At 31.8% G+C, this 21,420-nt stretch overlaps 2 protein-coding genes across 2 annotated transcripts in view; one reads left to right on the top strand and one right to left on the bottom strand.

Annotated features, from left to right (window-relative positions):
• The window catches only part of LOC124367716, a 97,018-nt gene extending 76,677 nt beyond the window's left edge, over positions 1 to 20,341 (bottom strand). Inside the window, exons 1-4 of the mRNA XM_046824791.1 lie at positions 20,220 to 20,341; positions 7,244 to 7,416; positions 4,526 to 4,841; positions 1,197 to 1,414 (exon numbers count right to left, since the gene is read on the bottom strand). Of these exons, the coding sequence (XP_046680747.1) occupies positions 1,197 to 1,414; positions 4,526 to 4,841; positions 7,244 to 7,416; positions 20,220 to 20,238 (726 nt within the window). The 5' untranslated portion in view covers positions 20,239 to 20,341. The remainder of the gene's footprint in view (positions 1 to 1,196; positions 1,415 to 4,525; positions 4,842 to 7,243; positions 7,417 to 20,219) is intronic.
• Positions 8,011 to 21,420, top strand: part of LOC124367717 — a 50,426-nt gene continuing 37,016 nt past the window's right edge. Inside the window, exon 1 of the mRNA XM_046824792.1 lies at positions 8,011 to 8,069. The gene's annotated coding sequence lies outside the window, so the exon portion shown is untranslated. The remainder of the gene's footprint in view (positions 8,070 to 21,420) is intronic.

Genomic DNA, 21,420 nt, shown 5'->3' with positions numbered 1-21,420 from the left:
ATTAAGGGAATTTGGAGTCCAAACAGTTCTATACTTATTATACTTTGAGTTAGAAGCTGATGTATCAACCAGGGTTGAGAACTTAGAGAAGATTTGCAATCTGCCTAGCATTAAATTATAGATGACATTCAAAGAGGGGATATCTGGTACACTAATAGCCTGCAATGTAACATAAAAACTCATTTGCACAACATATATGAATCACTGTCAAGCTAAGTATTAAATTTAGTTTTATTAAAGTAGTTCAAACAGACTCCTATTTATCAGGCAGCATTATCACATAAACATCTGAATCTCAGTTGATAATTTTCAATACATATAAATGTAGAGCTCCTGCCACACAATAATCAACATCTGGGCCTAAGAAGATTACTGTTCTATATATTAGTTAGTCAGGTAATGTCACAAAACCCTCTGACCCCAGTCAATGATTTTACAGCACTGTAACTGCAGTACTTTTGTCATACTAGATAGCAACTGGGACTCAGAAGTTAAGATTCAATATTTTAGTTCTATTGTCATGTACTAATACATAACCCTCTGGACATATGTTTTAACATTATCAAAAAGCTGTGTTTAAGGATATATTGTTTGGTCATATTGGTCATTGATTGGTTAAGCTTCAGCTAATCATTATATAGCTCCACCTCTTCAGCTCACCTGTAAGTGGAAACACATTATTGGCAGTTTAGCCTACAATTTTGATTGAAGAAGGCTCTCTACAGAGACCAAAACATTTCAAGAACTTAATTATGTTAATGGTTTTAAGGAGTGTGAACCAGAAAATTTAGATGATAATCATGCTGTTAGTTGCATAAGACTAAGAAATAAGATTAGTCAGGTATTTAAGCACAACCCTCAGGATCCCAGCTGATGGATTTACAGTACATTAAATGTCAGTACTGTAAATTTAAAAGGATAGAGCTTTTGCTACTCTAGATTGTCACTTGGTGTTCATTTAGTTAACATTCTATATTTTAGCTTGTCAGCTGTATTATTGCACAAGCTTTTGGACCCTTGTCAACAGTTTTACATCCAGTAAATGCTAAACCTGCTACACTAAATTATTGCCTGGACCTCATATGGTGAACTCTACTTTACGTATTTACCTATAATGTCAACTGAATCTGTCAATTGTTAAAAATAAATCATTCAAAAGCAAATCCATATACACTACAGGTTAAACAATCACTCACCTCCATGATGGATACTCCAGCCAGCTGAAAGTCGTTGAAGAGTAGTCGTACACGACAAGAGCTGTTATTGTTCGAATTACAGCTAATGATATACTCAGCGCCCAGATCTCGAGGATACTGGTTGGGGAAAAATGGAGATGTGATAACTCCACCCACACTCACATTGCCTCCAATCATAGATCCCGAGACAGGCTTCCCTGTCAGGAGTTGCCTGTTCCCTAAAAGAATGAGCAAAGCATTAGGTATTAATAAATCAATTAGAGAGTTTGTCACAAAAATCCTAAATTTGAAGGAAAAGTCCTTCATTTGATCAAAGCAAACCAGTAAAAAACACTAATTTTTTATGTAATCTCACTAACTTTATTACATTTTAGGGTTATCTTAGGATTTTTTTAAGGGTAATTCTTGCTACAAATTCATTAACACATTCACTGTTACGGTGCACTCACTCGAACTTTTAATGTAATATTGCATTTTGTATTTTGTAGTGAGAGCTCTCAGGAGGGTTCACTTTATTGTGGTTTATAACTTCCATTTGAACCTATACCGTATACAGCAAATACCGATTTGTCACTTTCTTAAGATATTGGGGTAGAAGGGTGGATCGATAGGTCTAGCCTACTGCAGAAGATGATTGTTGGAATAGGTAGAGCTTCTTTAGCGTTGAAGATTATCCAACGCCAGCCTGGACGTGATAGAGGCAGACTGGCCTTTCGCTGAAGAGGCTGGAAAAGATAGGCCTGCCCTTCTTCCAAGGTGACATGACTGAGATATTGACCATCCCATCTTAGGAGAAGACCGTTATCTCCAACATTATTCATCCTGAACATCCTGTAACTCCAGAATCAAGCAAGTGTAAGGAGGGGTTTCTTATGCTAAGTGAGTTAAAAATAGTTTTCCACCTCAGTTAATTTGTTTACCTGTACCTGTTACAGCCAATTAAACATTCTCAGTACATAGTTCATTTTGCTTTTGTTGTATATTATATGCCAATAATTGTTAATAATCCGATGAAACATATTCTTCTTACTGAGTCAACCACTTAGAAAGTAAACCTGGTTTGCTCTTAAAGCAGTTGATTCAACTTCAAATATGGGTGAAATCTTGCTATCTAATGTATACAACTACATGCGTAGTATGGAAACCTGAATACAATTTCAAAGATAATCTTGCACTGTGAAAATGTTTGTGTGCATAGAACAGAATGCCTTATTAACATTCTGACTGGTGACTGACGGTACAAACGTTCCATTGGGAACTGATTCATCTCTTTGTCACTATTAGCCTTGATTATAGATCCTCAGAAGGATCTATAATCAAGGCTAATTGTTATGTAATAACTGCTTAGAATGGATGAAATTAATTACACCAGAGTATACACTGTGTTTAGATAAACATCCATTTCCTGTACTTTATAAACACATAGTTGTTTTTGAACATGTTATACATTTGAAGCATCTTGTTAAAAAGTTGTATGTATAAAGGCTTGAACAAGAGAGACATGGATATATTTAAAAGATAGATTTCATTTCAAAATAAATTATAACAAATCTATGAGTATATATTTATAACATTTAAGGTCAGCTGCAGTGGTGTAAAAGACACAAGTGAAAATTTGAAAATAAAATTTCAAGAACAATATATTTTCAGATTATTAGAAAACAAAAAGATTTTGGATTTAGATAAGTAGCTTCAATTCTAGTAATTAAACTGCTAAACTTAATTGTAGCAGTAAATTGATTGATTTTTCTTTAACTAGTGCTTATTTTTTATTACTTTCATAGGATATGCGTCTTGTTTGGAATTGTATTGTTTGAAGCTATTTAAAGACCACTAGGTCAGACGTTTGTTAAAGGCTTTACGTCATTGAACCGAACAGTTTTAAGGCTTCCTTCTTAAATAAAATGAGCAGGTTTTCTTCAAATCACTAATTTTAAATAAACATTGTTCTAGCTCAGGAAAGCAATGTTTTTACTTGTTTTTACACATTTTTACTCCTCGTTAAATCAAGTTGTAGCAAGAACTTGATTATTTCAGCAATATTATCACCATTAATACCCAGGGTGTATTCTCATTATAAATATAACATAGGCTTAACCATAGCTAAAATTAGAATAATTTAGAACAAGAGATCAGAAATGCTTTCAGAGTGACAGACTATTCAAGGTAGGCAAGGTTGAGAACAGGGATTGGCTGCCTCAAGTCAAAATCGAATGAAAAAGGATGGTGTGCTATATTTCAGTCATGTCACCCTGGAAGAAGGAAAGGTCAGCTCTGTTCCAGCCTCTCAAGTCAAAGTGGGCAAGGAACAGGACATTCTCATGCCCCGACTAGCAACAACATTTAACACTAAGGAAACATTTAACCTACTCCAACAGTCATCCTCTGCAGTAGTCTAGCTCTATTGATCCACTCCAATATATTGACATTTGCATTTAGTGAAGTACTGCTTCATCCATAGGGTTGAATAGATATATGTGACAACGGTTTTTGCTGCTCTCAGTGTAGATTCAGCTGGATCTACCATTTCAACAAGAACTCTTCTGAGGATGTATCATAAAGTGTTTAAGAGTTGTTAATACATTTTTAATACAGGCATTATTCTTTTTTTATACAAAACTATAATACACAATGTGGCAAAAGATTCAACAATACAAAAAGTAAGTAAGTACAGTACTATGAAATTAAAACTGCACATATTACAATATAAGGCAATTTGTTACAATCTGAAATCTTAACTAGTCACTTAACACTGCTTAATATGCATGGCAGCTATTCCCTGCTTTTAAAGTATTTCTGTAATGTTCTGTAGTTAGTGGTGGAAGAATCTCTACAACATATTCCCTGCACCCTTTCCACCACAGACAAAAGACAATAAGTATTATTGTTATCTGTGCTTTCACACACCATTGTATTTTCAGTTGACCTTGAACAATTCAAGTCAACATACGGACATTCATATGTTATTTAGCGGGTTCTCTACCAGTGCACCTTTATATTGTTTTAGTGGTTTTAATTGTTTTGTTTTTAAGTTAACATAGAATAAGAAAGAGAAGGAAGTAGAATAAGAAATTTCAGTTTAGAGTAAGGAAACAAAAGTGCTGTGTAGGATTCTGACATTGAGGGATATTTAAGAAGTGAGGGAATCTACATTTGTGTGTGTTGCGTTAGTTATCGTAACTGTAAATAATTTTGAAGAGGCACACAAAAAAAAATTTAAGTGAAGGAATCCCCACAGCGCTTGCCATTATCTTCATGCGCGTACCTGGCTTATTTTACACCTGTAACGCAGTGTTAATATAAAGCTAGTTAAATTAGACTTTACTTACTCTCGGATGTATACTCCAGCGTGAAGGCATGTTTGTGCATCTGGCTGAACAGCAGAGCCAGGACCAGGGTGCGAGTCTGTGAGCGGAACACTGGTGGACTTGAGGCAGATGGGAAGTGACCACAGAAGGGAGTGCCGGACACATCATCGTAAGGTGGTTCCGAGAGCCAGAGGTAGTCACAGCGACACGGAGCGTCCATGAGACCACCGCCACACTGCGGCGAGAGGGCGAGATGGCGGAATCTCACCACTATCACACATGATGGGCATGTCACCACCTCCAGGCTACATTGCTCGTGTGATTGCAGGGAGCTGGGCTGTTTACAATCAAAGTAAACATGTTTTAATCTATGCATGTGTGCATTAACACTTTCACAGTGTTATTGAAGTTTTGTAAATATTATTTGCAGTTGCGTAACTTGGAAATGTCTTTGGAGGGGATGAATCTGATTGAAGAACACAACACATGAGGTGGGGTTTGGAATAAATTTTAATATATCTAGATTTTAATATTAGAAAGGCCTAATCAAAGTAAAATATTTAACTGCTGTATTTCAACTGAGTTGGATTTTTGTTCTACATATATTCTTTAAAATGTTATGGCTTTTGGTAGGGGTTTTATCCCACTCATCCCCCCTTAGTTATGCCACTGATTATTTGGGAGTACATAACAAGTAACCTCTTACATTGTATTTTGAAAGAACAACAAATACATTCCCATCCAATATGGCCAGAGAGAACTGTGATAGGCTCCTCCTGGTGGGGAAAGATTGAACTGAACTAGTAACTGGTTATTCATTTCGCTCCTAAATGATAAAACATTGCCATGCTGGCTTACAAGTATCCCAATTGCTCGTGGCTTGGAACATGTTTTTCAATCTTTAAGAAAAAACTCTCTGAATAAGGTACAAATTTTATTTGAATCAAGTAAAAAATTCAAGAAATATGGAAACTGTACCAGAATAAGAATATATGATAATTTTACTTTGCATATTAAAGAAATGCAACTCGAGTAACCAGTTATTCTTGAAGTGCCATTGATTTTAATTTTACTGTCGTGAAGTAAAAAGATATTATTTTGGTCCTGCTACTACAATGTCTTTCTGTTGGTTAAAAAAAATTCTTTGTTATAAAAATTAATTAAGTGATATAAGTGCTGGTTAATTATATATATATATATATATATATATATATATATATATATATATAAATATATAATTTTACACCCACAGTTTGAACATGTGTTTATCATTTCAAAAATTGTATGCTTATTAATTTATTTATCTGTTTACATTTATGTTTTTGGTTATTTTATGTGTTTCGTTATGTTGTTAGTTTTGACCTGAAGAAGCGTAATGCGAAATATAGTTCATTAATATTAATATGTTGGCCTTTTTCTACATATATATATATATATATATATTGTTCACAATAGTAAAAATTGAGGAAACATCTACAAGATTTTGTGTGTGAATTATATGAAGGTAGAGAAAGGGTATGGAATTGAGGCTGTCTTGTAAAAAATTCATGATATAGCCACTTTGAAGAAAGGTAGTGGGCACTGCCTTACCCATGCTATATTGGAAGAAGACTATGTTCCACATAAGTGAGTAATCAGTACTGAACTTAATCAAATCATGATGTATGTTAAAAAATCTACTGAGTAACATCAGAAACAGCATATTTGACTGGAAAAAAGACAGCAAAGTACAAAATGGAAATTGGATTTGACCTGATTGTATATGTTCTGATGTGAAAAGCGTTAATTTTAAAATAAAAAAACCCACACATTTATAAAAACATGTGATGGTAATAATGATTGTGTTGCAGTTTTGTATGAGTTCATATTTGTAGCTAAGTACTAGATATGTTGGATGCAGACTGGTTGATAGTGCAGCATCTGCTACATTTTATTTGTAAATGTTATAAACAGATAAATATGGGAGAATGTTTATACAAAAATTCTGTACATTATAAGTAGGTACAATACAATTTCTCAAGAAAAGATGTGCAAAGGTGGGTAATGGTACAGAAAGACAGTGGTTTATCTGGAAGTCGATTATAGTAGCTGATTAAAATAGGGTATAACAGTTGAGAATTAGTTTCTTTAGCCTTATGATTGGATGGTCAGAGACCAATCAGAGGCTTCGGTTATGAGGTAATGTAGGTTAGGGAAGGAGCAGTACTTAAGGTTCCTGACTCGTGAATCCAGCTGCATTTTCAATCTTTAACGTATTATTTAGTAATATTAAAATTTATTTAGTGTCCAAAAAACTGGATTTTGCACAAGTAGAAATGTTATATTTGAATAACAATTTTCTTAGGAGAAATTATTGTTTACATCTAAATACTTTGGATCAAGATTATTTTATTGAATGTCTATTTTAATTTTGAAGTTTTAATGAACTGCCTTTTAATAAAGAATGTTTAAAATAATTTGTGAAAGTATTCTCTTGACCAATAGTCAACATACTAGAAACAGGAGTGCAGATAAACTAATCAAAAAAATTTGTATCAATATAAAAACAAACTCTTACTCTGAGGAGATAGACAAATTTATTTGATAATCTCTTGTTACAGGTAGTTAGAAAGCCATAGCTAAAGGTGCTTTCCTTTTTCATTTTCCAAGAGTCTCCAACTGATCTCCAACGTTTTGCACATTTCAAGAAATATCTGTAACAAGATGGTTGAATTTTGATTCAAGCCAGATAGATCTCACCTGGTGAGCGTGTGAGGAGGTTGTTATATTCTTGGCAGTGAGGATCCCTCTCTCGCCCTGCTCCAAGTAGAGCCGCCGTCCGTTGTGTGTGCCACAGATGTCATCCTCTCGTACCGGACCAGCATTTGTAAACTGTCTCAGGTCTGCCCACAGCAGTAAGACCACACACACAACTGTAAAAGTTCATCTATCAGTGAAATCCTCCAGTATTACAAACTAAGTAGTAAATGTAGAAATAGATCTAAACATGTTGTATCGCTTGGTTTGTAAAAGCAAAATTTTCACTTCAATATCAGAACTTAAGTAAGTGATAAAATGGCAGTGTTAGTCTCAAAGGTTCAAACAAGATACAAATACAATAAATTCTAAATTGTTACAATTCAAAATATCTAAGAAAATATGTAACACTTGAAACATTAAAGGAGAGTGTTGTTGGTCAGATGATCTAAGATAAACTTTGGAGCAGAGTTAGAGATAGCACAGGTTTAAATCCTGACTGTGACTTCTGTACTTTTTACCAGCACCATTGGACCTTGTAATGTATCAACTCTCCCCTTATTCTGTCTAATAAGATCCTTGCACAGGCAAGTGGCCCATGATAATAAGCAGAAGTTAGAGTTAAGAGGGTATCAGCCTCTCTTAAAAAAAAAAATTGAATTTCTTGTTCAGTTGGGAATCTTGCTACTCTGTCAGTTATATAATGTCTAAGTCGTGGGTTGTAAATATCAAAGTATGATTATTTTTGACAACTGTTTGATAACCCAAGGACATATTCAACTACCAAGACAGAACCTTTGCCTACACTGCATTACATCTACCTCGTTCAGTAAGTATAAATATAAACATTTGATTTATTATTTCTTATAATTTGTTGTGTTTATTGGAGAATATGCTAGGTATATAAAAAATAAAACAGTAGTTAAAGAAAACTTTAGATTTCGTTGAAATCAATTTAGATTTTTCTTTTGGTTTTCCAGAAGATAAACAATTCATTCTTTGATAATTTAATACACATTTAATATTATTATTGAGTATTTTAGAATGTTATATAATGTTATCCAAAGAAAAAGTTGGGGTTGGAAACTCTCTGGTGGACCTCCTCTTCATTATTCCTCTATCTGTCATCTGTATACTGTATTTCAGAACACTGATTACTAAAATATTCTTCTATTTAGAGCAACATCATACATTACTAAACGTACAGTATAATTTATTGGTAAATAAGATCATAACTATTTTTTAAGTATTATTGGAGAGTTTGGTTCATTAAGCTCATCATAGAAGTTAAAAGTTTGTAGAGACTAGATTATAACCATCTCTTATCAACAAATTGATTTAAATTCCCATCCAAAATGTTGAAGCATCCTTTATAGTCCACATAATGATATTGAATTTCATACATTTAATATTAATGAATCGAAAAATCGATCAATGAAAAATAAGACTTTGAGTACATAAAGTGGTGTACTTTCCAAAGAGTAGAGTAAAAACATCTTTTTTTGAAAATTACTAAATAATATGCGTGACTGTTGACAGAAAGGGTATACAAATACTATAATACAATCAATATTTCACTAGGATTGAAATGTAACCACAATCTTTAACATCTTCTCTGTAGCTATATACTGAGTAATAACACAGTATTCTTAACCATCTAGTACGCACTAGGATGTCTGTCACAGTCAATGTGTTAAGAGTAAAACATACTAAAATTTCATGCAATGTGGATGTAGATTTCAATAAGTATCACATCACCAAAGATATTAAATGGTCTTTTAACAGCTTAGAGCTCTTATTAATTTGAATTTTCCTTTCAGTTCGGCTATGGGAGTGCCGGTAGCGGAGTGGTCTAAGACGTTGGACTTTGAGTCTGAGTTAGAGATAGCGCTGGTTCGAATCCTATCAATACCATCGCCCTTGTACAGTATCAACTCTCCCTCTTATTCTGTTTGATAAGATCCTCGCACAGGCCATGGCCCATGAGGACGGGCAGAGTAAGGCTTAAAAGGGGATCGGCTTCTCCTTTAAAAAAAAATTCCATTACGATGCAAAACGTTAAATTTGTTTATGCAGCAACAACCCTAAAATGTGTTAAAATTACGAAGTGAAGTAAAGAAAGTATTATTTTACCAGGTGAATTTGGGAGTAAGAAGCCCCATCTAACACTCAATCTGGAGACCAATGGTTTAAAGGTGACTTCTAAACCACCACCTATAGCCAATGTATGCAAGCGTAGAATCACTCAGCGATCACCCATCCAAGCTGCAGCCACGCTCAACTTTGCTTGATTCGTTTATCTTGTGATAACCGCTGTGCCCACTGCATTGCGCTATTGGCAAAGGGGCAGAAAGTTTAAAGAGTGATGCATTTACATTTTCTGTATATTCAAGAATAAGTATTTCCTATTATTGAATTGATAGTTAATCTCAAGAAGTTAGACCCTCTCCTATTCATCCAACAAAATAACAAAACAATTAAATTGGTTTTTAAAATGGATGGCTTTGTCTCAAATCAGATAAACATACAATGTTCTCAAGATAATGAAAGCTAGGTACAGTACATCATACTATCAGGTCAGTTACCAAGGAAATGTTATAGGTTGAGAGCTTTGATTTGCATACAAAGTATGCATTGATTTCCTCTACTGAAACAAACAAGATAAGATAATTTGGATTCAAGAAATGCAAATCTTACAATAAAAAATTCTACATCAAAATATCCAACACTTTTTATCGCAGAAATTTTTGGAAATAGTTCTTGAAGAGTTGAAACCAGACCTAATAGTGTTGAGTGAACATAAACTAAAAATTGATGAAATAAAAATTTGTTAAAGTTAATAACTATTCTGTTATAAATCAACTATTGTCGCCAAACATGTGGTGGTGGAGGAGTTATGATTTTGGGCAGCAACTCTTACCAAGTTAAGAGAGTTGTAATTCCTAGAATTAATAACTTATGTATAGATAAAGAGTTTGAATGCTGTATTGTTTTCCTGCCAAGCTTTTGATTTTTCTTTTGTATTAGTGGGGTTGTATAGAACTCCAGGTTTAATTTATGATGGCTCTTTTTGGATAAACTTGATATTGTTTTAACTATTTTAACTGAAACTTATGAGCATGTAATTTTAGCTGGGGATATAAACATAAATGTATTGCATTGTTCTAAAAGTCATGATAGATTAAGTAATATTTTAAGGCAACATAACATGCAGTACTTGGTGAATTTTCCGACTAGAGTTACCCTGGATTGTGAAAGTGCAATTGATAATATTATAACAAATTTACCGAAAAAGTCACTTATGGTTGAAGGTGTTATTACTGAGCTCTCTGATCATGATGCCCAACTTTTGAAAATTAATGTATGTAGTAATAAAAAGACATCTTTTAAGACCTTAACACAGTTTTGTAGAAAATATACAAGAGAAAACATTGAGATCTTTAAAAATATGTTGAGCAATGAAACTTGGTTGGAAGTCTACAATGCAACAGTAGACACTAAATACAATGTTTTTCATAAAATTTTGATGTACTATTTTGATGTTAGTTTTCCTCTGGTCAAGGTCTAGGGTAGATTTTAATAAAGACAAATGGATCAATTATGATTTGGAAAAAGAAAAAGCGGAAATTATAAGTTTAAGTCAAACTACAAGATTAACCAAAGATAGAAACACTAAATAAGCTATTAAAACAGTTGAAAAAAAATTACAGCAAAAAATTAAACTCTTCGAAAAAAGGAATATATTGAAAATAAAATTAGAAATTCTGAAAACGTTCTGTAAATCTACTTGGAAAATAATTAATAATGAAACAAAAAATTATCACAATTTTTAATAAACATATTAAAATTGATTATTCATGAATATTCTGAACCAGAAGAAATCTGTGAAATTTTTAATAATCATTTTATTGACATTGTAGATAATGAAATTATTACCAAACTTGTCTTCACACATTACTGTTAAACACTGGTACCTTTAAAACTTCTAATGCTAAAAAGTTCCACACCCAATCAGTAAGTGAGGAAGAATTAAATGAGATTATAATGTCATTTCCTAACAAATATTCAGCAGGCCCACAATGAAATTCCAATGCCAATTGTCAAGCAAGCTAAAATGTACCTGATCAAGCCCCTGACTCATGTTATAAATTCCTCTTTTGTGTCTGGAATCTTTCCTGAAAAAACTGAAAATCTCTAAAATTATAACCGTTTTCAAAAAAGGAAGTGAAACTGACCCTAATAATAATTATCGACCTTTGTCCATTTTGTCTACTTTTTCAAAAATTTTTGAACGTGTAATGTTTTTACGACTAGTTGATTTTCTTGAAACCAATAATATATTTGACAGAGAACAGCATGGCTTCAGAGCTGGTAAGTCTGTCATAACTGCTGGGACGGATTTTATTGAAACCATAGTGGACAATATTGATAAGGGGAATTATGTGGTTGGCATTTTTATGGATCTTACCAAGGCCTTTGATAGTGTATCACATGAAATATTAATAGAAATTTTAAAAAATATTGGTATTAAATATGTTACATTAAACTGGTTTGCTTCTTATATTTCAAATAGACCACAGTATGTTGACTTGCAGTTTGTAACCCAAATTAAATCAAATCACTCATGCAAAATCTTCTTTAAAAATATCAAGGCATGGAGTGCCACAGGGTTCCATTCTGGGGCCAATTCTTTTCTTACTTTATATGTTGGGTTTGCCAAATGTTTCTGACAAAAGATCAGAGTAAGCTGTGTCTATATGCAGATGACTGTAATTTAATAGTTGCTGGTAAAAGTTGGAATGAAATAGAAATTGCAGGTAAAACGGAACTCATGTGTATTAATTAATTATTTTTGCAGTAAAAATTTATTACTAAACTGTAATAAAACAAATATGATCTTTTTCTGCACAAAACAAAATAGAAAAAAACTTATGCCAAACATAACAATAGACAATATACAAATTTCTCAATTAACTAACACTAAAATTTTTAGGATTACTTCTAGACGAGAACTTAACTTGGAACGAACATATTTTGGCTTTGCAAAAAAAGATTTCTTCCGGATTGTTTGCTCTTAAAACCATGTCAAAATATTGCTCAACTGAAATTTTGAAAACCATTTATTACGCCCACATACATTCTCATATAAACTTTGGTGTTGTGTTGTACGGGGCCACTAGTAATTCAAATCTGTTAAGCATTCTTCAACTTCAAAAAAAGCAATTAGGATAATCATGAACTTAAAGGATGGGGAATCTGTGAAAGAGTATTTTTCAAAATTAGGAATTTTAACTATTTACGGAATGTATATACTGGAAACTGTTATGATGGTTAGATCAAATTTTGACAAATTACCCCGATTGGGGTCAAATCACAACTACTTTACTAGAAATAGAATCAATTGGTAGTACATAAACATGCATTGGAATTTCATTATAAAAAACCTAGCTCGGCAGGTATTAAATTTATAAATCAAGTCCCTAGGAATTTATTTAACATAGAAAATGATTTATTGTTTAAAAAACATTTTAAAAGATTTTTGTCAGATAAGGCTTTTTATTCATTTGGAGAATATATGGACACATAGGATATAATAAAATAAAAAATGTAAGATGATTCCATTCCTTATTTGTATAAATTCAAATGTAATTGTACAAATAATATGAATAAAGTTAATTTGAATTTGAATTTGAATAATGTGTAATATAATGTAAATTATGTACAAATTGTCAATTCCTTCACAGACATTTTCAAGATTTTGCTGTCTTCCTCACTTGTTAGTCACTTTCCCCTTCATTCTCTTGCTTGCAATTAGTTTATTAAAAAAAAAAAACTAATGTTTCTGGTATTAAAACGAGAAAAGTTTTTAAACATGTTTCATCATGTTCTCAAATGCGGCCAATGGACTTGGTCGTTTAGCAACGTATAAGCTAAAAACATTCTCAAAAGTTAAAAAAATAAACACATTTTACTATAAAATATGTCTTGTAATTAAATAAGTGGTGAACCCTGGTGGGGATTTGGGGGCTTAAGCCCCTCCCCCAAGGACCTGGGGTCAGCCCTATCAAAATTATTGATATTTTCAAAGCACAGTGACAGCACAATATGGATTATAGGTTGAATATTTTAGATACATTTCCCATTTCTTTCAAATAAAATAATTAATTGTTTCTTGTTAGACCTATTTATAACACTAAAGTGACAACACTACTTGAGTCAATGAGTATAAGCATTGACCTATGCAAACAGCAGAACAGCCTGCTAGTTCTGATGTGTCTGTATAGTGTCTTTTGTTTTCGCCATGCTTGCGTGCTATTGCCATGGGAAACAAGCCTAGTTGCTATAACGCTCACTAGTTTAGTTCAAGTTCCCGATTGGCCGCTAGTACTTTTGCTGTTTGTTTAGTATAGCAAAGGTTATAGTGTTGTTAAGTTGTTACATTGAAACTCATTAAACCAATATTTAATACTTTTATTTTTGTGAGGGCTTTCGATAGCAAGGCTATCTTCGTCAGACACATAACAAAAGTGTCTGACGAAGATAGCCTTGCTATCGAAAGCCCTCACAAAAATAAAAGTATTAAATATTGGTTTAATGTGTTTAAATGTAATCAGTTAACAATAGCCAATATAAGCTCCATCTTCAACATTTGTCAAGTTGTGTCTATACTGGTAGTGATGGGTGGCAAAAGAAAAGTGATTACAAAATACTATTTTAAACCATTTAAATAACATAAATATGAGGCAAGTGTTGTGGTTGGTGAGTGTGGTGATATTTCAGCAAGTAAGAAGCTGTCTACAAATAAGAAAAGCCTAGTGTTACATTGGAGGAGGGCTCAGGAGCAATTGTAAGCAGGCCTGAGGCTAATGTAAGTTAAACAAGACATGAATATTTCTATTATATAAAAGCAAAAGGTAAATGGATAATGAGAAGCTAAATTTTTTAAACGTCAAATGGGTTCCTCAGAATCATTTCAAGCTTCACAATAGAATTTCACAGACTCGGTAAAACACAAAAAAGTCACACTGTACTATCATCAAAAGTTTACAACTATTTAACAAACTTAATCAAACTGTTATCTTGTAATAAAATTTAAAACAAAACTGTATAATTGGCTTCTATGTACCCCTTTTTATAACATTGAAGAATTTTAAAAAATTTAAAATATTACATTTTAAGTATTTTCATTCCTTACCAGTAAAATTTCTGTGTGGAATCTCATGTTGTTGCATTGACTACTGCAGTTCCTTAGTGTTATGTTGATATTGTTGCTATTTTGGAATAATATTGTTGTTATTTAGTTCTTAATGCGTAGTCTCTTTCATTACTGTTCTGTTACAAATTTGTTCCAATTTAATTGATCAATTGTTTGTTTATTATTTATTTTATTTAATTATTTGTTATTATGGTAATTCATTGTCATTGAATATTAGGATAGTTAAATTAGTTAGTTAAGTAACTAGTTGGTTGAATAGTTTGTTATTTTCAAACATCAATACAATCATGCACCTACTTTTCTTTCATAATGTATTTACCATTTATATTTACTGGAACTCTGGATTTGTTTAACTCCATTTTGTGTTATTTTTTTATGTGTAATATTTATTCCTCTATTCTTTTAATATAAGTCAGAAAATAATTTAATTAATTGGTTTATAAGTATTTTAATGGCTAATGAGCTGCATTATGTTTTTGTCAATGTTTATGTAAATAATACGACAATAAAATATTTTAATTAGAAGGAAATGTCCGGAAAACCCCTGTTTCCTTCACAATCAGAAACTGCTTCAGAATAATGGAGAAGTTGTATAGTTTTTGTATTACCCCTAAACGGAGAGGCATTTTACAAAAGTACATTGAATCAGAGATAAATCTTGAAATCAACAATAAAAAAGCTTCTGAAGCTTTGCCCAACAAGATGGATACAGAGCATGATGCTGTTCTTGTTATGAAAGAACTTCTAAAACCTATTGAAGTAGCATTAGATGAAATTACAAACTGAAACGATACAGACTCATCTTCGAGAACTCTTTAATGCTAGTAAACTCCTTGTGTCGAGGTAAGTTTATAATTTTTCCTCATGGAATCAGTATAACTTCTTGGTTACACTGTAAACATAAGCAAAAAACTTGCAAGGAATTAAGTTGGATTTATTATCTGCTTTTATACACTCTTAAATTGTACTTGGAAGCTTGAAATCCGTAAGACAAAGAAGCTTTGAAGAAGTTACCCAAATCGCCGACACCTTATACAGCTGGAACTCAGACAACTGAAAAGGAGCAGCACACCAGCAGAAACACCAGAAGTGTAATACAAAAAATTTGTTTTTATCTCTTGAGTATTTAATTTTTTCATTGGAAACCCGATTCATCAAGCATAAAGACATATTAAAGGGTTATGAGTGCTTAATGTCATCAGCAAATGTATTAAATGCAGAGAAAAAAAGCTATCCAAGACAAAACACAACTTAATTTTTCTAAAGCTATGTAATTTTTATAAAAATGGTATAATTTAAAATAAATAGGGGTTACAACGAGGACATACTAAAGGCTGAGAATCAATTATGGCACAACAGCTTCAAGACCCACTCTATCGTACCAAAAAGTGAAATTGATGTGTTGATTTGTGTGTGACTAGGACATGTTTCTCAATATCCACACATTGTTGAGAATTTTGTATACACCCTGTGGCTACAAGTACTGCTGAGAGGTCATCTTCTACATTACGTCAGCTAAAGAGAGAATGCTTAGGAATACCATGTGTTCAAACAGGCTTGACAGGACTAGCAGCATTGAATATTTCACAAAGAAATTGAAGTGACCACTTTAAAGATAATTTCAGTACTAAAAGAATCAAATAGACGTCTGGATTTTGTTTTATAAATCCATAATTCACGCTTATACTTTTGTTCTAATTAAATTTAAACTTTGAAAATAAAATAGTTTTTTTTTCTCTCCTAAAAATTTATATTAATTATCCAGTTGATGTAATATAAAAAATGCAATATATGTAATGCTATAATGTTATAGTATAATTTTAATACTAAAATATTATAACTATAACAGTGAAACCCAAACCACTTACTACTTGTCCTAATACAGTCCTGCAACAATAACACTACTCATACGAGACTGTATAAGAAATACATTTCATGGGGAAGCCCCCTCCAAACCAAAAATCTGGGTGCACCCCTGCTTGTTATACTGAATAAGAATGTTTCAGATCACTTGAAGAATTAATGCAGGTTTTTGTATACTAGTTCAGAAAACATCTACAATTTCTATAAATATTTTGTACTATAATTATTTTTTTTTAGAAAAAATAGGATGTCTCATGTTTTTTAAGTCCTTACAACTGTTCTTTTTATGTAACTATTTTAAATTAAACCATCCTTTTTCACTTGACATGAAGCACCAATAACAATATAAAAACATTATTGTTCTCACTTTAATCATATTTAAGTTTACACGTAACGTAACTTTCAAATAAAGCTAAACTCAACTTATTCAAGTTTGATGCAGCATAATGTTTTACATGAAGATAAAAAATTTAGATTTTCTACTACCTGTTCTTATTCCCTAAGTTGCAAAGGCAAAGTCACTTTTTTATGAGGTCTATACTTGTTTTTTACACTAAATAATAGAGCTAAAATACTTCTAATTAGTAGGTTTAAGATTCAGGGCCTTGATTATAAATCCTTCTCAGAAGGGGGATAAAACAATAACTAAATATCCAGAAGGTTCCAAATATGGATTTTTAAAGATTAATTTGGTATATTTGACACTAAAAGTATACAACAAGAATAGTTTGCTTACTACTTTAGAAAGGTAGAATACAAAATTTGCTAGTTTAACTGAATATTCCCCCTTAAGTTGATAGTAAAAGTCAGCATCCTTTTAATTGTTCCCATTTTCACATAATTATGCATGAATTGGGAAAGCTAAAACATTAAAACTTTTAAGTAAATATCACTCTTCAAACAAAGAAAAAACAGCTAATTTTGGAAATTATGTGCAAGGACATTTTTTGGGGTCAAGTTTAACTTAAAAAATTACTACTTCAAATGTAAAATATTTGTGAGACCCAATGAATTGAATTTATATTGTTTACAGTGATAACTTTACTTATTTCTATATTATATATTTTAGAGTCGGAGCTTACAGTAACGAAATGTAAATACATAATATGTTTTAGTGAGTATATACTTCAATGGAAAGGTATATTTTAAATATCAATTACATACAAGTTATCCAGAATCCAAATAAATATCACCACAGTTTGTGTCAGTAAGAAATTGGACCTTCAAAATTGTAAATCACTAGATTACTTGAACCATATAAAAAATAACCAATGAAATTTTATCAAATTTGCGTGCATATAAATGTTACTCAAGATATGTATTTTGCAAAACATACTGAAAGCATTTGAATTTGTATAGCAAACTAATTAGAGGGGTGATAGAGTTGAAGATCTGGATTTTTTTAAATTATCTTAATAATCTCAAAAATTGTGGGAAAAATGGGAAGGTAAGTAGTTGAATTTGTATTGAGATAAGTTATTACAGATTTAAGTTGTATCAGTGGTGTTACTAGAAGTTGGCTTTAGGGGGGATGAATCTAGTTGGAGAGCACATTACACTATTGAGGGGTATAGAATTAATCAGGAGAAATATAAATTTGATTAAGTTAGACCGGCTCATTTAATACAGTAGGTATTTAAAACAAGTTTACTTGCTGTTATACAGATTTAAAAAAAAATTGTAGTGTTCATGGGGGATTTTATCCACCTCATCCCCCTCATAGTTACATCACTGAATGGCATAATGTAAATTTATCCCATAAAGTCTGTATTGTGTTGTTTATATAGTATTTGCAAACTCCTAATACTATTTTATTTTTAAAATATTTTTCATTGTGTTTGATCTTTTAAAATTTGACAGAAATCAACATTACAAACATGTTTCAGATTGGTGGAAAAGATATTTTTGAAAGTGATACTTATATAAAGTGTCGTTTTAACCACACCAATTCTCCTACTGAAAAATAATAAGGACTCAAGTAAATTTAAAATAACCCTAAGGACTAAGAAAATCATGCAACATAAGAAAGAATGAGATTTTAAAACAATTGTAAAGTGTGAGTAATCACCCTCACAGTCACAAATCATATGCTATTTTCATGTTGTGTGAATTCATATTTGGCAAACCTATTATCAAAGAAATAAAATTACATTGAACACACGTTCAAACACAAATTATAGCTATGGCAGGAAGGGGTGATTCAATGCAAACGCTGAGTTTAGCTACATCTCACCTTCTGCTTATTGCAGAATCTAAAATCTGTCACTGTAACATACTTGACTTCTGGAATATAGAGGCCACATACGCCTGGTGAGATCCAAAATGTCGGTGCCGAAGAAGTTCAAAACAAAAATTTGCATCGTTTCATCATCAGAGACATCTAGACCTAATTCTGATTCACTCATCAGCCATTCAGTGGAATCTAGATGAAAAGGTGTTCTCATTGTCTCACCAGGTGCACAATTGAGTGCAGTGCAGTATGGTGTTTTAGACACAATCTCAATGTATGGTGGAACAACCGAAGTTAATGAATCCAACCATTTCCACCATAGCTATGTTACGTGTAGAAAATTCACTTGCTCTGTTAATACTCAAAATTCCTTTTATTCTCCTACTCACTATTTAACAGTTCTGGAGCTGAGGTGTTTCAATAAATACATTTTTAATTCTTAGGTTGTTGCACCTGCTTGCCAAGAATTCATGAACAGACTAAAACACATTTGATTCAAAAGATAATTTAGGCAGCATTGAGTTTTGTTTTGTTTTTGGGTGCCTTATGAAGTTTACTAATATAATTTGTTTGGAATATGTGCCATTTTTTTTCTGCGTACCTTAATAATTATTTCTTATGGATTCTCATAACCTATTCTAAAGTGGTATGTACGATACCATTTCGAGATTATAGAGACAGGAATTAGTAATCCATATAAAACATCTCTATACAAATCTTATAATTATTTAGTTTGATACTGCTCCAACTGCTTTGTTCTGAAGTCCAAATGTTGCGTTCAATTGTTTAAAAAATATGCCCAAGAAAATTAGTCAGTACGGTATAACAAGTGTGGTAAGATCAAAATAAGTAATTCTCATAGTTTCAAATGAACATTATTTCAAAGATTGAATAACCTTGAATCCAAAATGAAACCCTTGATAAGATTTAGTAATCATGCTTATTTCATGTAGGCTCTTTCGGTCAAGATCCAAGAATTTTCTAGTCTTTTACTTCCTGAAATATGTTCCTTGGAGATACTCTGGTATTTGCACTCATAAACAGAATTTAACAACATTTGATTTGGATTAATTTATTTACTAATGAACACAGGAAAAGTACAGATTGCAAGAGTTAATTAATAATAAAATAATTCATTTTGGAATCAAGAAATCATTTAATGGAATGGGAAGAGTTATCATTCAAATACTAAATTACATGTCTAAATTGGACTAGTTATCCTAAATTAGTGCTGTAATTAGAAACAAAACTGGCCTCAGGATTGAACCCTGAGGCATGCTTTTAAACAAACATTTTAAAAATTTGATATCTGGAATGTGAACATCATGGTCCCTGTCTTGAAGTAACATTTCATTATGCAGAATCAAAACTATAATCAATTTATTACTTTTTTATCCCAGATTATTAATAATGCTCATTCTATATTTATGTTCAGTTTATTCCAACAGTGCCATAGGGTTTTAGCATGTGTAATAAATTCTTTCAAAAGATTGATAGAAAATAACAATATTCGCAGATGCAAAAACCTATTTTATGAATGATGAATCAATTAGTTTCAAACATTCTATATATTTAAGAAAAATACTGTGTGTAATTAATTAAACTAAACCACTTTAGAAAAGTAAAGTAAAGGATTGGAATAATAAATCAATTGCTTTCAGAATGCTTACCATAGTCTGTGGGTACCATATCTAGTTGTTACTGAACCTTTGGACGGAGGGCTGAAGCCATACCTGGTTATTGCATTAACTACCTCCGCACTCTCTCTGCTTCCTCAGTCTATTCATAATCAATAGATTTAAATAACTCAGTTATCTAACTCTTAGTGTATGACAGTAATAAAGTTAGAATATGAGGCGTCATATGAAATATTTTAAAGTCATTAGCCATTTTCACATATTGCAAACTTTGAATTACTATGTAAGAATGTTATGAATGAGAAGTATCACGTTGGGCTCAAGTAGGTCAGTGTCTTACTTGATACCATGATGAATCAATTTCCCATCAGGGCATCATTCACAGAGGTATTAGGGTAAAATTATTCTAAGTAAAAAAAATAAAAGCGGATCATTTTAAGCAGTTTAATGGTCTTTTGGAATTCAGTTAAAATAAAAGCACCAATTAATGTATTTAAATGAATTAATTATGTCATAGTACAATTATTATTTCACACAAAATTAATACACATTTGTAATTGTAAAATCTGATAAAATTTATAATAAATTTACTTACAGTAATTTATTTCTTATATTTTTGAATTGGCAGGTTTTATAAGAAATAAAATGTGAGGAATGGATTTTCAATCTAAAAACTGGAGTGAATAAGTATCACAATGGACACAAGTAGGTCATTGTATTGCTTGGTAAAATAATTCATCACTACCCCCTTATGGTAAAATTATTTCAAAAAATGTTAGGGTGAAATGATTTTTAAAGTAAAATAATAAAATTCAGTTTTATCAAGACCATTTAATGTTTTTAATATTTCTTTAACTGAACAGCTGAAAATCAGTAAAGCCTAAAAAGGATCATGTTATAATATTTTAACTATTTTGGAAGAACGTTTTTTTATTTCAATGAGTAATTATTTTAAAATCTTTGTTCAGTAATCTGTATCCAACACACACAGTACCACAACATTAATGTATTTCGATGATACAGTCTTACTGTATATATCTATATAATCTGAAATATCTACAGAACAACTAAAGAGTCATATAGTGCGATGTACTTGGTTGTGTAACATTGCCAATATAACAACCTGGTAGTCAATGAAGCTAAGACTCAGTAAATCATAATAGGTAGCAAAAAGGAAAAAAAACAGCTCACTTACCTAGTATTAAGGTGACAACAGAGGCAAAATAATTGGGAG

Source organism: Homalodisca vitripennis, chromosome 8 (genome assembly GCF_021130785.1).
Source record: "Homalodisca vitripennis isolate AUS2020 chromosome 8, UT_GWSS_2.1, whole genome shotgun sequence".
NCBI classification, from domain to species: Eukaryota; Metazoa; Arthropoda; class Insecta; order Hemiptera; family Cicadellidae; genus Homalodisca; species Homalodisca vitripennis.
This window is presented reverse-complemented; position numbering and strand designations above follow the sequence as displayed.